Raw genomic sequence first — 17,627 nt, forward strand, 5'->3', positions numbered from 1 at the left:
TTCTCCACATTCTTGCCCTTCTGCCCAATGAAACCTGCCATAGTTTTCTTGTGTTGCTGTGATAAAGAATTTGACCAAAACCACCTTGGGGAGGAGAAGGTTTATTTGGCTTACAGAATCTTTGAAGGAAACCAAGGCAAGAACCAAGGAATGAACAGAGGCAGGAGCCTTGGAGGAAAGCTGCTTACTGCCCTGTTTCCAGGCTAACATTCAGCCATCTTTTAGATAGCTGAGGTTCATTTGCCTAGGGATGACACCGCCCATGGTGGGCCAGGCCCTCCTATACAAGAAAATGCCCCACAGATGTGCCTATAGGCCAATCCAAGGGAGGCAATTCTTCATGTGAGGTCTCCCTTTTCACAGATGTGTCAAGTTGACAACTGGAGCTAATTTTGACAGAGCCCCTGACCTATGTCCTACACATGCTAGCCCATCAGTCCATCCTCCTGTTGAACTGTGAACCCTTTAAGTATAAGGATGGTTGTTTAAGTATAAGGAAGGTTTGTTTGTAACACTATTTTTGTATGAAACATTGGAACACTTGTGCAAGTACTCTGGTAGGTAATATCCACCAACAGTATAAGTATAAGGATGTAATGGGGTAATGAACCTATCTGTGTCTTTCTGCCATGAACCACCTGAGCACTGTGAACCTCTTGGTGATGGACATGGCAGAAAGTGAATACATATGCAAGTTATTTCTGTGAGACACGCAGAAACGGGTTGACAAATGAGCCGCATCATTTCAGGGGCTGAGAATTGCTCTGAAGAAACATAACTGGGCAATGGGATAAAATAAATATGGAGGGCAGAGGGGAGCTGCCTTAGGCAGATCTGGGAAGGCAGCTCTGAGCTGAGCCTGAAGGATCAGGAGTGGAAGTGTAACAGTCCCAGATCACTGCATCCTGTGCAATTGGAACAGTCAAGAGCAAAGGTCCTGAGACAAGAAGGGCTTGTGGTGCCCACAGGATGACAATGGACCGTGTGTGAGTATGTGTGTGTGTGTGTGCTCGCATGCGCGCATGTGCGTGAGCTGAGCTGAGGGGACACAGGTCACACAGAGCCTTGATTTGGGGGTGACCAGGAGTCCAGCTGCCAGTCCAGGTAGGGTGACAGAATGATCTGCCAACACAGATGGCACCAAAGAATTGGGGGTAGTGTCCCTCCCTGCTCCTCCCTCACCCTCTCATGGGGTGGAGACAGCTCTCATTAATCTCCGGGGGAGGCAGTGCTACCGCACCGCACCGCCTAACTAGGGAACACAAAGACAGCCTGGCCGGCTTTGTTTTCAAACCGTCAATTCCAAATTCTGCTAGCTGGCAGAGACAGCGGCTATTGATTTTCCCTTCTGGAATGCGTGTCCTACAGAGTCCTCGCAAATAGAAACTGAAAAACAGAGGAAAACATGACTGCTGAGAAAGACAGGGCCAGGGGACATTTCTTTTTAAAACAATTTGTGCTGGGGTGGGATGGGGTTGGATCTTCTCACCTACTACTGGATAGTGGCTTGTTTTCTCTAGCTCTAGTTCTTTCCTCTCAACCTTAGCTCTGCTTCTTTCCAAGTTCTCTTGCTTGCTTGCTGCACCTTTATTTAAGTACCTAGCACAGTACCTACATACAGCAGGCACTTAATACTGGCCCGATGAATGACAGCACACAGGTGCGTTTCTCCGTGGGCTTTCTTCCAGATCAGTTTGTTTGAGCAATTGTCTGGTTTCTTTTCGACTTAGCACCTTGTCCTTCCAGACAGGCTGCAGAGAGTGGGACTCATTCTCTGCGTTCAGCTTGCTGTAGCTGCTTAGAATGGAGTCCCCAACTAATGACTGTCTTCCCTAGAAACCAGGAAGCAATTAGGGGCTTCCCTCGGCTGCCTGGGGATGTGCACAGGACCAAGTCGCTCAGAGAGAGAGAGTGGCATGCCAGAGCCTCCCTAGTTCGTTGGTCTTCAGACACTGTTGCCTTTGTTTTGGAACTGATGAAGGTCACGTGGTTTCCTTCTCGTGGGGGTGGAGGGGCACTCTGGAGTATGGTATTTGGTTACTCTGTATTCTCCCTGTTTCTGGGATGGCTGCAGGGAAAGAACAGAACTACGTATCTGTGTAGAATTCAAGGATAGCTAGCCAGAATACTAACTGTGGTCTGGATGGAAAGTCTTACTCTAATTTTGTCTGCCAACTGCTACTAAATCACACACACTGATGGGAAGTTCATTTTGTCATCTGGAAAATGGGAGGATCGAAAGTTTTTTTTTTTCCACAATTTTTTTTTTCCTTTTTGAAAAGTACAGCAGGGTAAGCAAAGAGAATTCATTCTAACGTCACAGAGCTTCCATTCAAACATCCCGCCAGCCTTTGCTTTTTCTCTTCCTAATGCAGCATAGAGTGCTGTGGACAGGTCCAACCCACTGGCATCTCACCCACCGTTTGGTTTGAAGCTTATACTGCATCCCAATAGCTCATCTTTGGGTCATATTTTACTCAAGGTTAGATCAACAGCAGTGTATTTCTAAGCCACACAGTGTGGTGGAAAGGATCTGGGGCTTGTTCCTCAGTGACTATGAAACACGGCTCCACGTGGGTGATGGAGTTCTAGCAGGAGCACTTCTTCAATGGGTCGTCTGAAACCTTCATTTTCAAAAAGTACCTCTTATTGTCCATAGGCCATGCTCCCTCCCACCACGTCCTCTCTTTGAGAATGATGGGAACAGAACCCAGGCCTTGCACATGCTAATCACGTGATCGACCGCCAAGGTGCACCCTCAGCCTCAGATGCATATGTAAATATTTAACTTTACTGTCATCTTTGCCCAAATGACAGCCCTCTGTGAAGTTGCTTTTAGCTCCAGCCCCGCCTCTTCCATTACCCGTGTGGTGGTTTTCTCTCGGGACTACAGGAACCTTTGCACTACCTCCCTCATTCAAATCAAGAAAGTCCAGAGAGGCAGTGTGGCTTTGCCAAATGCCCTCAATCAGAAAGAACAAGACAGGGTGTCAGATTTGTTCCTTTTCCAGTACACAGATGACATTCTGTTCACACTGTCCACGGAAGACAGGGCATCTCAGTACACCCAATGACAAACCACGTCCTCCAAGCCTGGCTCTTCCTCCTGAGTTTTCCATCTCTATGAAACAGAAGCCCTGGCAAGGCAGAGTTCACAGGCCCCCCCACACACACATGACTCTGACTTTCTGCTGCTTGCATCCCAAATAGCATTCATCAGGAGCTCAAATTTTATCTTGATGAAAGCATGGACGACTATGGGAATTAGCCATCGCTGTGTTGTCTGAGCCTGGACATCCTCAACCAGTGACATTTCTTTCCCCACATTCTAAGGACTCACCAAATACTATGTACTGTTGGGGTGGTCCCTACTGGCTCCTCCTTTAGGTTCTTCATCTCTTTACTTTTCTCCCAAGCTCCAGCCCTTATGTCCTTGGGCCAACAAGAACTTCATCTCTTAGCCCCACTCCAGCCTTCCCTTCTTCCATAGTTTCTTGACCGTATTCTTCTAGGATAAAAGCCTCATGAGATATCTCTGTATCTGCCCTGGACACATTTTCCTATGAAGTTTTGTCCTTACACTTTGTTTGCCCTGCCTGCCTTGTTTACTCTGTGAATTCTAAGCATTGCTTAGGCCCAGACAAATGCTGCCTGTACCACCAAGACAACCACAAAAGAATGCAGCAGCAGCAGCAGGTAGAGTGTTGGAAATTCTGGCATGTGTCAGGCACCGCACAGTTATTCCTATGCATTATTTTATTAACCTTCACAAAACCCCTAGGAGGTAAGACCAATTATTAGCCTCCTGTTACAGTGGTAGAAATGGATGCTCAGAAGTGTCAAGGCATTTACCAAAGGTCACAGACCCAGTACCAAAACAGGTAGAATTCATACATAATTCTACCAGACAGCCAAGCTACTCTCCTAACCTCTAGGCTGCCTTGCCTAAAGCAATTTCCCTCCTCCTCTGACAGCCCCCAACGCCACACATCTCAGGTTCAAGTTTGCACGTTACAGTAACATCCTCTTCAGTGTACATGTCCCTTGTCCCTGGTCACACAATAAGTCAGGAGAGAACAGGAATTAAGTCTCTGGGCCCTTACAGTTTCTACCTCCTGAGTACAGTGCTAACTGAACTGAGAGAAACATCCTCCGTCCTCCCTTAGTTTCCTTTTCTTTCTTTTTAAAAACTCTTCCTTTAGGGGATGAGTCTGTTCCTCTAGCTTCTTCCCAGGACCTCGGGGAGGAGGAAAATCTTATGTCTAGGTCCTTAGTCTTATAAGCAGGAAGACCATCTCTAATCCAAACCTTCCTGCGTTTCCTCAGGACACCACGAATGAAAATTCCAGACCAGCCAATGGTTTTATGCACAAAATTAAAACCAAAACCAAAACCAAAACCAAAGCCAAAAAAAAGCCCCCACCTCTTGTATGGAAATGACCTCCCGGCAGTGGGTGTGGGGTATTTATGAAACACAGATGAGTTCTGTGTTTAGATTTGCATCCTGATTCCTCAATGTCTCTTATATAAACATTTTAAAACCCACAAAACCTGAAACTCCAAACACTTCTGGTCCCAAGCCTTTCAGATAAAGGATGCTGGTTCTTCTGTATTTGCATACACTCTGTCTGTCAAGGCGACAGGCCTGACAGCATTTACTGGACTGGCTTGGGAATTCTGAAGCTTTCTCACATACTCCCCACACACCCCCGAGGCCTTTCCATGGCTGCAGATATTCCACGGGGAAGGTAATGCTCCCAACACTCTAGTTGCCACTAGGAACCACGAGTGGGACTGAATGACTTTCCCGAGAATAATAAATGCAGTTGGCAATTACACAGTCTAGTTTATACATGACTAAAGTGTGTCTGTTAACTCATCCATGCAAAATTAACCACCTTGGGACCACACAGATCATTCCGTATATGGAGCAATGTTAACTTGGGGCTCAGTCATCAGGAAGCTGGTAGACACTGGGTTTGTCATTGTCTTTCTCCAGACCTCTGCTTGTCCTGTTATTCTGCAATATTAATTAAGGCGATGAGTTGGTCTGAGTTTTCCGCAGCCCTATGATTTTAGAATCCAAGGAACAAAACACTGGAAAGCTGGTAAAGGTGCCATACCTGGATGAGAAGCAGGGTTTTGCTCATGTGCCCTGCTACCTTCTGGTGCTTCTAGCCCCAAAGCTCTGCCTTATTTAAAGCCTACATGTGTCTACAGAGGCATTCGCTCACACCAGCTACACCTGTGCCACCCCACCTGTTCCTGTTCCCAGAGAAGGAGCGGGCAGCCCACCCTTGTCCCAGAGGCCTTGCAAAGTCATCTCTACATCTCAGTCCCTCACCTTTCAAAGATGCCTATGCCCTCCGTGAGCTTTGCCTGTTAAATACCAAAGGTTTCACAAGGCACTAGCCTCCAGCCCCCTGGGTAGGAGGTGGGAGAGGCAGATGGCCTGCATCTGGAAGTCATCACCAGTAAACTACCCCCTCCCCCTCATTTGTTAGGGGGGAAGTGACAGTTGTATATTTTTGTTTTGTTTTCTTTTGTTTGTTTTGTTTTCTTTTGTTTCTTTCCCTTTTAGTCTCATATAAGCCTGCTTCAGTTGAATTTGAGCTAATGAGGGAGGCTGGTGGGCAGACCCGCTTGCTCAGCCAAACCAGATGGTATTTCTGTGCCCTTCTCCAAAACATGCTCTGACACTGTGGTATGGCTATGTGGGTAGAGATTCAGAAAACACACACCTTCTCAAGGCGAGGCCCTGGAACGGTGGAGTTCTCTCAGGAAAAGAATTACAGTGATTAGGCCAGTTCAAATATGGAGTGTTAGGTCATGTCTGCCTCTGAACTATGCTGACAGTATGTGGATGTGCCCGTGCTATAACCGCAGAGCGTTCCCACTTGCTCTAGCAACCAGTGTGCGCAAAGGAAACTGAAGTCTATTGAATAGCCCCAGGTCTATGGGACTAGGGCTACTTAGAATGTTACTACTTGGGAACTGGTACAGGGACTTACCTATTTCTTGACATTCCCTGCCAACCCATAATGGTTTTAAAATAAAATGTGAAGAGCAAACAAATGAAAGCCAAGTGCAGTAGGAATGAACTTGGGCAAGTGTCCACGACTTCTAATGCTGTTTCATAAGGTGACCAGCCCGTTTATAACAATGAGGTCATCACCATCACCGTCACTGTCATCACTGTCACACCACAAGCACCGTCTTTAGGGCTTGACTTCATGAAACAATATGAATGAGACTTTTCTCTTTTCCCTCCCTCTCTCCCTCCCTCTCTTCCTCCCTTTCATTTTCTCAGTTGCATAGAATACCTGTACCAGATGACCGCTCCCACACTACACAAGACCCTCGGAGAAGCTAGCTGGCACCACAGCCATGCAGTCTGGGTGCGGCCAGGCCCTGAGCTAGGAAGAACAGGGCTTTGTGAAGCTCTCCATCTTCCAAGCCACCAGGAGTGCCCTCCTGTCTCTCACTCCCATCCTGACCAGACAGCCCAAGTGAGTTCAGTCTGTGCCAAAGCGACAGACCCAGCACTTACAGGTTCTTCACGCCTGTGACGCCTCTGAACGCCTTCCTCGGGATGCCCTGGATCTGGTTTTCGCTCAGATCTCTAAACAAGAAGAGAGAGGCAAAGCAGTTAGAGACCCAGAGCACATTCTCTGCATCTCATTATGATAACAAAACCCTTGGAGGGGCCTGTGAAGCCCACCAGAAGGGCTTGGGGGGCTGTTCAGTCTCAGGCCCCTGGCTGTTACAAGCCTGCACATTGTTCTGCAGAAATGGTTATCAGGTGCTGGGGTGGGGGTGGGGGTGGGGGTGGGAGCAGCTTGCTTCGGGGCAGGCACTGTGGGTGGTCTCACACCTCCAGGCTAGGAGCCAGGACTTCACACATTATTTGTTACACACACTGCACCCCATTCAGTTTTGGCACCTCCCAGGCCAGATTCTTACTCCCCTCCTCTTAAGACATCCCTCCTAAACTAACCTCCCATTTCTTGGGCAGGCCTTTGACGCTCAAGTTCTCTGCTCTCGGCATTTGGGGCTGGAACTGAGCCTGGTCACTGGGTTTTCTGATAGGGACAGAGGACCTCTTATGCATTTCCACACACCCCACCCCGTTCAAACCTGGGGGGTCCCACCCTTCATTCTGCTTGGAGGGATGTCAACACACTGGCTCCTTCGAAGTGGGTATTAGGGGTACCCTGTGTGGCTGGCCCTGACCCAAATCTTCTCCAAGGATTTAAATACCCTCTACAGTCCGGATTGCCTCCTCTAGGAACCGTGCAGACCTTTTTGGTTTGGTTTGTTCTCTGGTTTCCTTTTTATTGTTGCTAGACCAAACACGTGCATTTGTTTTCATTCATACCTCAAGCCTGCTTGGATCTCAGTAAGGAATTAATCCATAAAGACCCACCAGGGCCCCAGGCACATGAGGCAGCTCTGCCAAATGCTGCAAGCAAGCAACAGGGATATTTCTGTACAGCCACATGCTGCAGGAACATCTTCAAAAAGGATGGCGGGAAGTGGATACATGTGTGAAGATGAGGTTGCCTGATAGCCAGCCTTCTCTGTTTTCGCCAGATATCACAAGGATATATATATATACAAATATACACACCTGGTATTTTACCCCCTCAAATAATGAAGGGAGAACGTCCAACCATAGACATAACCACTGCTAACAATTCTACCCAGTGTATATGAATTTCAATGACATAACCTCTTAACATAATGCCCACTCTAAACCATTTTTTCACAAGCTGTATTGAGAACATCCATCCGTGTCTTTACCAAACACAGCAATGCCAACATTTTAAATGGCCGCACCGTATCTAGCTGTATGGTTCCTTGTATGGCTGTGAATTGTTAGTGGGTGTTAGTATTGTTTAGTGGTTAAACTTCTGCTGGGTAAGGAAGCAGCAGGAATGGATGGGCTGGGCAGGCCAGCAGGTAAAGAGCTTGCTGACCAGACCGGACAACCTGAATTTAATTTCATCTCTGGAACCCACATGGTGGAAGAAGTAAACAGATTCCTACAAGTTGTCCTCTGACCTTCACATATGTGCCACAGGATGTGCGTGCACACGCATACACCTGTGTGTGCACACACAACATGTAAGAAGAATTCTATTTAAACAGAAACAGCAGGACACATTTCCCTGTCCACATCCTTGGGGTACTTCCCAGGCATTCCTTTGGCTCAAGGCCCTACAGTAGAGAACTTGCTGGTCACTGATTAAACCCATCCTTGAGTTCTCCTACAGACAGATGAGGGGACCTCCTCTAAAGCTACAGATAAGTGAACTCATGCTCTAAACAGTTGGTTGAACCTCAGGACAGTTGGGCTAGCCTCGGGCTACGCTGAGGCTCAAGACTTACTATTGGGATAGGGAGTACCCATGAGTCCTAGACACTTCTGGGGCTTCCTAGCCGAGTGCTCCCCCATCTCAAACCCAGCTTCCCCTGTCTACAAGCGGACGTAAGTAAATTCTGATGCATAATGAGCTCTGCTGCAGGCTCCCCCAGCCAGGCCTGATTCAATGAGCAGGGCTCCAGCCTGGAGTCGGGGCACTGAACAAAAGCCCACGATGACAGCAGAGGTCAAGCAGTGTCACCCAGGCTACTCTGCTATTCTCCATCAGTCTCCACAGAGGGGGCCCAGGTCCTGTCATCCGACTAATGCAATTTCCACCAGGCATCTGGGCGGCACTGGAGGCTCCTGCAGCCACAATGGGCCCAGTCTTTCTGTTGAAGCTGGCCTCCAGACCACAAGCGTCTGTCCAGTACCTTCTTAGCCTTTGCTGTTATCTCTGGCTGCTAAGGAGATGGGACTTGGCCACGTCTGATAAATGGTCAATGCAGGGAAAAAAAATCAGGGGAAATCAAATAGGAAGAAGGTTTAGAACTGACAGCTTTAACCACTGCTGGAAGCTGGAAGGAGGTGGCATCTATTTCTGAAAGGGCAGTAGCCCATTTTGAACAGGATTCATACCGAAACTTAATGAGAATGCACAGTAGCAAACATAGTAGTGACACTGAAGTTGTGCCTTACAGTGTGGGGAAATGAAGATAGGCTCATGGACCTTAGACAGAAAGAGACAGTCTGGTGAAGGGAGGTGGGTTTCACAGGCAGCCTATAGGCAAAACCATGTGTGGGTGAAACAGCTTCTTTGGTTTTTCAGGCTACTACATCCTTCCTGGAAGTGTACCCAGCCTTGTTTCTACTTTAAAGAAACAAGTACAAGGCTCAGCTTTCTATCCCAGCTAGTTGTCACTGCAGCCCCTCCCCCAACCCATCCCAATTCAGTAAAACACTAGATGGTAGGGAATTTATCCATCCACCCCCCCCTTGACAATCTGCTTGTAAATTTTATTAATTTTATTTTCCATTGAGCCTCTCTTCTCCAGCTAACAATACTGCAGCCATGCATCTACGGGATTGTATATTGATTTCATAAATACCTCCAGTGGGCTGACAAACTGACAGATTTAACGGTGTTACTGATGGGGCGTGGAGGAGGGGTCAGGGCTGGTTGCTTCGTCCTCCCCCCCCCCAACCATCCCTTTACAATTATCTCAGGGCCTTTGTGAGGCTTCCTAATAGTGTGTTTATCTCGGCGTGATGTCTGAGCATGGAGCTATTGTTAGGTCCTTTCGACAGACAAGAGCAACCATTTTGGCTGACAATTAAATAAAAATAACAAATTCTATCCATGATGCCCAAGAGCCTAGTTCTGGTCAATTGCTTGTTTGGATTTTAGGATCTAATCCTTCACAAGAGAAAGATATACTCAGAAATGACCAGAAAGGCATTTTAAAAAACCAAAAACCAAAAACGTAAACAGAAGGGAGCCACAAGTTAAAGAAAGGTTGTGCTATGTTTTTTTTTTTGTTTTGTTTTTGGAGGGGGTGCCAGGAAGAAAGATGGCGGGTCGGGAAGGCATTCTTGGTTGGGAAGTGGGCTATGGATCAGAATGCCTTTTTAAATAATTAGGTCTCTGAAAGCTAAGGAGAAGTGCATTAGCTAAAGTGCATTTTCCAGCTTCCGGAAAATGATTAACCATCTGATTATTCCATCCCAAAACACAGGACCAAAGAGGACTTATTAAGGAGACACTAAGTCAAATAGGAGTTGGCAAGAAGGGACATAGCCCACATCCAGCCACCCTCCCCCGCCCCCGCCTTTTTAATTTACTAAAATGCTTTGGACACAGATTAACTTTCTTGGCAAATTTATTATTGTTTCATCTACCTTGAAACAGGGACCTCGGACACTTTGATAAATGGATTGAAAGGTTGTCTAGTTCCAGAGGAGCTTCTGAAATGCTTCCTGGTCCCTCCCTGCAATGTCAGGCATTCTTTGTTCTCAGGGCAACAGTGAATGACCGTCCTTGCTCCCACCCCTACCCCAGCAGAGTGCAAACGCTCCTGTGGGTACATGTGTTTTGGGTACATCCATTCTAACTTGTTAAATGGCAGTTTATGTGTGGGGATGGGGATAGGGAGGGGGGTGGGGGAGGTAGGGGTACGTGCTCTGAGGTTTCAAACCCAAATGATTATAAACTTAAAACATGGGTGGAAACTTCCAGAAACATTGTGAATGCTTGTTCCTGAAGTTTGTGGCACAATGTCTTTGTTGCATGATCATTCAAGCTGCCTTTTCAGACAGGATTATTGGTTGGTTCACTGGCTTCCCCAGTAGTGGGAACAATCGTGGAGACACAGAAAGCACTTTGTACCCCTGGAGCACAGAGAACATTCTACAAACTGTGCTTTCACTTCTTGAGTTTCTCTCTCGTTTAGGTTTGGACCTATGTAGCTAAAAAAACAAAATGTCCCCAGTTCTTACACACAGTACCCGTACTTAAAACTGAGCATGGCATAAAACACACTAGTGTTATTAGTAGTCCCTCCATAAAACCTGAGGGGGAAACTAACACTGCTCTTGTCTAGCATCTACACAGGACTCTCCATATTTGAGTCTGGATCATTTCTTAATGGTTGAAACAAAAGAGACTGGTTCAAGGAAAAGGTTGAGACCGGCCAGGGAAGCCGATTAGTGCTTCGCTCTACACATCAGAGACATTTCCTCCTGCAGCAAACGGGAACAAATACAGACAGACAAACAGAGAACACACAGAAAGTAAGAGAGGCTGGAATCACTCAGCCCTAAATGGGATCTGGCCATTAAATCCCTCCCATCAGGGCTCAGGGGGGACTCTGCAGAAGAAGAGGTGAAAAGAGTGTTTGAGTCAGAGGGGATGGAGGACACACGGAAGCAAGGCTGTCTAAACAGAGCTCAGCCAGTACACATAAACTCTGAAGGTAGCATCATGCACTGGCCCTCCATGGGTCTGTACCATGGAGTCTTAGGGCTGAAAGGAAAGTGGACACATGCCCCACCCCAACCCAGAAGCTATCTCCAGTTGATAACCACTTGCCAATAAAAAAGTTTTCTTCCAAGGAGTCTCACGGAGGAAACAGACTTTTTAGGGTGGGCTGCATGCAGGAGATGGCCGAACTCAACAGCATGTTTGGATTTGTCTCATAAGGATAAATCAGGGCACTTAAAAAAAATGGCTTCTGGTTTTGTGTTTTTATGGGATTCCTGTGTGTGCAAACGTGTGTGTCTCTGTCTGTGTCTCCTGTGCTTTTTCTTTGACTTTTCTGTTTGCTTGGGTTTTTTTTTTCCTGTTCTGAGTTGTTTATTTTGTTTTATCTTATTTATTTTATTAGTATTCCTTAGACTTCTGTATGTTTTGTTAAGGAGAGACAGAAAGGTTGTGGAGCAGGACCCTGTATATGTGTATGTGTGTGTGTGTGTGTGTGTTGGGGGAGGGGGATGGCCCACAATTACCTTTGTGGTGAGGAACTGGGAGGAGGAGAGGGAGGAGAAACCATAATCAGAATATATTATATGAAAAATCTATTCTTCAGTATAAGAAAAAGGAAGGAAAGAAAGAGACAGAGAAAGGAAAATGTTGAATTGGTTGAGAAATCAGGACTTCGAGGTTACACAGCATATTAACATTGTCCTCTAGGACTCTGAGAAAGCAAGCAGTAAGGTGGGGTTGGCGTGAAGAATGAAATGAAGGAAAACTTACTAAGGTCTCAGGTCTTGGATCTGGGAGAGAAAGGACCCGAGAGCGAGAAAGCAAGCGAGTGCTTTAAGCAAGTGGGCTGGCCTCTGTAGCCCTGCTCCAGACAATGCTTGGTTAGGGACCACCCAAGAGAATTCAAACTCCCAGGCACTGCCTGCCCTCCTTTATGTAAGGGTGAATGATACCAGCAACCGAGGACAAATTGCTGAAGAGTTCCTAGCTATGGGACTTCTCAGTTAAGTCAAAAGCTGCTGGGAATAGAAGCCAGTACCAGAGGAGACAACCTAGACCCTAGCCGGCTGGACCCACTGATAAGACAGCTTCAAAGACAATTCTCAATCAGGAAGTTGGTAGCAGATTGAAACATCACTCCCCAAACAGGAATTAAGAGCCCACACAGGAAGCAGTCAATGAGGTTTAAATGCCTTTGTCCAATGCCTCAATCCCTTTGCACATGAGACTATTCAATGATGTGTTTTCAGACAGACAGCAGTATTAAAAAAAAAATCTATCAGCTCTTGATTAGCCAAACTAAAGCTGAGCATGATATAAAAAGCATTTATATTTGGACCTATTATTGAATTTGGGATCAGGGTGTTGGATTACCGCTCTGACTCTCTCTGGCCTGAATATCTGTTAAAATTACTTTCACATTCTCTTCCTAGTAGGCGGGAATTTTCCCATTGGTGCGATGAACATATCAATCAAAACTCGTTTAGGGATTTAAAGATTTCTGACAAACCAGCCACAAATCTTACAATTCTTGTATTCTCAACACTACTTATCTATAAAACTAACCCTTCAGCATCCCCCCTGACCCCCCAACTTCGAATGTTCGGTGTTCTGGGGACCCATCACTCTGCTGTGAGACTCAGAGGGAAGACATTGTTTTTCCTTACTTGATGCTATGTGACAGGAGGGACAGACTTGGAGGCAAAATTATTCCCTGGGGATTTTACTGTGTGGACTTCAGGGAAGATTTATCTTAATAGGTAAATCTCTTCTGCAGGCAATTTATCTTAATAAGCAAGATTATATATTTGCAGTTGGGTCACTGTCAAAATCAAATGAGCACCGAGCATATGCCTCAGTAAGAAGCCTTGCTCCCTCTGGCTGGGTATGTCTAGTCAGTGGTCACCTTTGTCGCAGGGGGATGGCAATAGTGTAACGGACTCATTTCCTGAAGAACTGCAGCCTATTTCAGAGACACAGAGAATCAGTGTGTGTGTGTGTGTGTGTGTGTGAGTGTGTGTGTGTGTGTTGGGGGAGGGGGATGACCCACAATCGCTTCCCAGCCTTCCATCTGTGTTTCTGGCTTTCACTGGACAGGCCCATAATAACCTACTACCTTGACATTAAAAAGTGATGGCAAGGTACCAACAAGGCTGTTTGTATTCTGCCTTTCCTTACACACTTGTCGGAAAGTTCCCTCATCATTTGGGTATTTAAGATCAGTAGATTGAACACCAGTTTACGTTATGTTTCCCTCAGAAAAGCTGAATTGCGCACCTACTGTGTGTTACACCCTATTAAGTGTTAGAACACATAGAAGCAAACAGGACTGGTCCTTCTGGAACTTACACTCTTGACTAACATAGACACAAAGAAACAGGCACCTTGACGTTGACAAGTATAAAATATGCCCGGTACACCTCCAGAAGCAAGGGCAATGTTTTTTGTTTTTGTTTTTGTTTTTTAACGCTTTTTGATTTTCAACAAGGAGAAAGCCCATCTCTAAGCACACACTGCTTTATGGATTTTATTTTTGCTCAAGATCCAAAATTAATTTGAGTTTTTAGAGCTTGAGAGAAAGATGCTAGTCTGAATCCCCACAACGTTCAGGCATGCAGTCTGGCCTCATTAAGGAACAACAGCTTTGTCTTTCAGACTGATGGTGTGAGAAGTCCTGGTAGGATGACTCTACGGCTAAGAGGGAGCAGGGCCCAGGCCAGCCATTGTCAGGCAGACGGTCAGAATTTGTAGGTGATGCGACAAGAAACATCTTGTTAAGTGTTTTAAAGTCAGGACTGAGAATGATATCTCCAATGGTTCACTTCACCTCACCTTGGTCTTTGAGGGAGACACACTGAGGTTATACAGGATTCAGGCTGTGTTTTGCTGCAATGTACTCCAGAAGGGGGTAACTGGACAGAGATACTGACAAGACAAAGCTTGCCAGCGGTTACTGGCATGGAGTGATCAGAAAACAGAGTCACCCGTTGCTTATACTTTACCTTGAAATATGTAAGAATTTCTTATAAAAAAGTTAACGTGAGTTCCTGGGACCCACCCCAGATAGACTGCACCAGGCAGCTGCTGAGTCCTGCAGTTGAACTTTTGAACAAGTAAGAATCGCACACACAATGCTACTGCCGGGTCAGGTACTAAGTTCATGTCTCAATTTTGCTGCTAAACGGGCTGTATCTCTTTAAGGATCTGTTCAACCCTCCCATCTAACCTGTACTTATAAATTAGGATAGGCGTCACAGAAAATGGAAAGCAAGTGCTTTCTCAACCCTAGTCTTTTCACTTGGTTAGTATGAAGCTAACAAGGCATACTCTACTGTCTTAAAATCTAAATCTGTCTATGGGGAATATCTTGGGCCCTAGATGCAGAAGGGGCTTAGATGCAAAGATGTTCTAGAAAGCTGCTGGCGACGTGCAAAATGCCTGTGGTGTGAACAGAGTGCCAGAATAGTCTGAAGTGGAGAGAGAGAGAGAGAGAGAGAGAGAGAGAGAGAGAGAGAGAGAGAGAGAGAGAGAGAGAGAGAGAGAGAGAGAGAGAGAGAGAGAGACATAAGCTGTACTTTGAAGACTTTTCAGGAGCTGATTGGGGAGGCTGGCCGAGGAGGAATGGAGACAGCAGATGTTTCTCCCTTCTCTGTGATCCCTGAGGAATGGCAGGAAGACCCTAAGAACTTTGGCTCTGGATGTTCCCAGACCTCAGGAGGGATGCTTGCTGCTAGATCAGGACATTCCCAGAGGAGCCTCTTAGACAAATTCCTACAGTGTTCAACAAGGTTCTCTAGGGGAGAAATCATGGGGGTAGGGTGGGGTGGGGAGGAGTGGATACCTGGGCTGGGTAGCCAGAGTTGGCTACAGTGCTGGAGGCGGAGGCCAGGATCCTGGCCTGTGGACTAAGCACATTGGAGCTACTGTGCATAACACAAGTAATGATCTGGTTAAGCTGCAGTGGATGCAGAAGGCTATGCATGGAGAGGTCCCTGGTTTGCTCTGAACAGTTGTCCTATGTCCCTTTCCAGGCAGATATCCTAAGGAGCACAAACTCAAAAGCTTAAGTGTATGCTGGGAAAGAAAATGGAAAATTCACTGAGGGCGGTGGATGGCAGTGACACCAAAATGGACCAACACACGACTACATACATTCATTTCTACAAGCTAACACTATGCAACTTCTTATCTAGGCAAACCTGGGCTTTACTTGACTGGTAAACTAAAGTTTGTGATCAGTGCGGGGACAGATCAACCTTTTGGGAAACTATCCAGTTATAGAACGGTACTGACCCACAGATATGTAACATGAGCTGCGGATGCAGTCTAGAAATCTTTCATTAGTCATATGAAATATGGGGAAAAAGAAAAGGGTGAGGGTCAGTAAGACGGCCCAGCAGGTAAAGGTGTTTGCCACCAAACCTGACAACTTGAGTTTGATCCCAGGACCTACATGGTGGAAAGATGAAGCAGACTCCCAGAGGCCTTCTGACGTCCATGTGTGTACCATGGCCTTGTGGGTCCCCATTTATAAGTGAGTGATACACACACACACACACACACACACACACACACACACACACACACACACACAATAAATGTGTAAAAGCTATGAACTAAAGGGTTATTAATTTCCACTGTGAAAACATTATGTTCAAAATATCGTCATATCATCAGTTAAAAAAAAAACTGAGATTTTTTTTTCATACCAAGTCTTTAAAACTGGATGTATATGTCATATACACACCAAACTGGACTAGAGGTCCCCTTTTAAATGGTCAGTGGCCACATACAGCTACTTCCTGCTGCCATGATCATGCTGTGCTACAATAAGGGCCAGGAACTACAGCTTCATGGTTTCCATTCAGAGGGACAAATCTTTAGGGAGCCCGGTGTAGGGCTTGGGAATGTGGGCGTGGCAGCAGTTGAGGAGACTAGCCAGGCAGGGTTGAAACCCACAGATGACAGGAAGCTCAGACACAGCTTGAAACATTTCAATCACTAAGTCATCCCTCTGAGGACCTCCTTCCAATCACAGGATTTTTCCATCTACTGCTCTTCCAGGGTTGGCAGGGTTAGCTAATGCTCCCAGTCCAAACAAAAACTTTCTTCATTTAATTATTCTCTGCAACTTCAACTAACGCGCTTTTTGTTTGTGAACCAGCGTTATAATTGACTGATCATCTCCCGCAAAGGATGCGGAGTCTGAGCTTCTCCATAGCTCACTAATCCATAGGATTATCACAGTTTAGCGGCAAGGCAGTTGCATTAGATGGGATTGGGGGGCTCTCATTAGCAGCCCAATTATGCCTTCTTCTCTAGTCCAGCCTTCCTTATACCACTAAGTGGCCCAGGAAGCACAAGCAAGATTCTAACAGTAAGGTAGACCCTCCAGAGCCCATACACACGACATGCCCATGAAACTGTCCGAGGCTGCATTTGTGCAACACTGTTACTCTAGAGCGGTGGTTCTCAGCCTGTGGGTTGAATGAGTCTTTCACAGGAGTAGCATATCAGATATTCTGCATATTAGATATTTATGTTACAAATCATAACAGTAGTAAAATTACAGTTATGAAGTTGCAACAAAAATAAGTCTATGGTTGGGGGGCGGGTCACCATAACATGAAAAACTATATTAAAAGGTCTAAGCATACAGAAGGTTGAGAACCACCGCCTTACAGCCTCTGTTCATGTACCTCAATATGTAGCTGTCAGAGTTCCTGTGTGTAACCATCCCTGTCACCCATCAGAGTTCCTGTATATGTACGTCACTAGGTACCAATGAGAGTCTCGTGTATGTACAACAGTTACAACCTGTCAGAATCCCTACACATGTATATCATCTTGTACCTGCCAGAGTCCCTGTGTATCACTATGTACCCATCAGAGTCCCTATACCTGTCACTAGGGTCTCATTAGGGTCCCTGTGTGTGCACATCACTGTGCACCTGCCAGAGTCACCATATACGCACATCACCGTGCGCCTATCAGAGTCACGACTGAGACCCGGATGTGCCAGGATGGGATGCTGAAAATCTGATTGTAAAGTCCCTAATTCTGTACCTGAGATAGTGCCACGCCAAGTTTCAGGCTTGATGGGATCTTTAGTTTATCGGCCTTGTGCAGGGGAGGGTTCACCTGGTCCAAAAGAATGGTGACGTACATTCTATATTTTCTTTGTTTGAGGTGATGTGTCTGTCCCTTGGGATTGGGGAAATGGGGCTCACTTCCATGCAATCTTCCCTCCCCTGAGTTCCCCACCCCCTTCTTCTCCGCCTC

At 46.3% G+C, this 17,627-nt stretch overlaps 1 protein-coding gene across 4 annotated transcripts in view; it reads right to left on the reverse strand.

Moving 5' to 3' along the window:
* The window catches only part of Slit3 (slit guidance ligand 3), a 587,543-nt gene that overhangs the window by 195,575 nt on the left and 374,341 nt on the right, over window positions 1-17,627 (reverse strand). For all 4 annotated transcript variants that reach the window (XM_021178434.3, XM_029484039.2, XM_085829030.1 and 1 more), the window contains one exon: window positions 6,551-6,622. In XM_021178434.3, coding sequence (XP_021034093.1) covers window positions 6,551-6,622 — 72 coding nt within the window. The remainder of the gene's footprint in view (window positions 1-6,550; window positions 6,623-17,627) is intronic.

Source organism: Mus caroli, unplaced genomic scaffold (genome assembly GCF_978045245.1).
Source record: "Mus caroli unplaced genomic scaffold, Mus_caroli_1 scaffold_13, whole genome shotgun sequence".
Taxonomy (NCBI): Eukaryota; Metazoa; Chordata; class Mammalia; order Rodentia; family Muridae; genus Mus; species Mus caroli.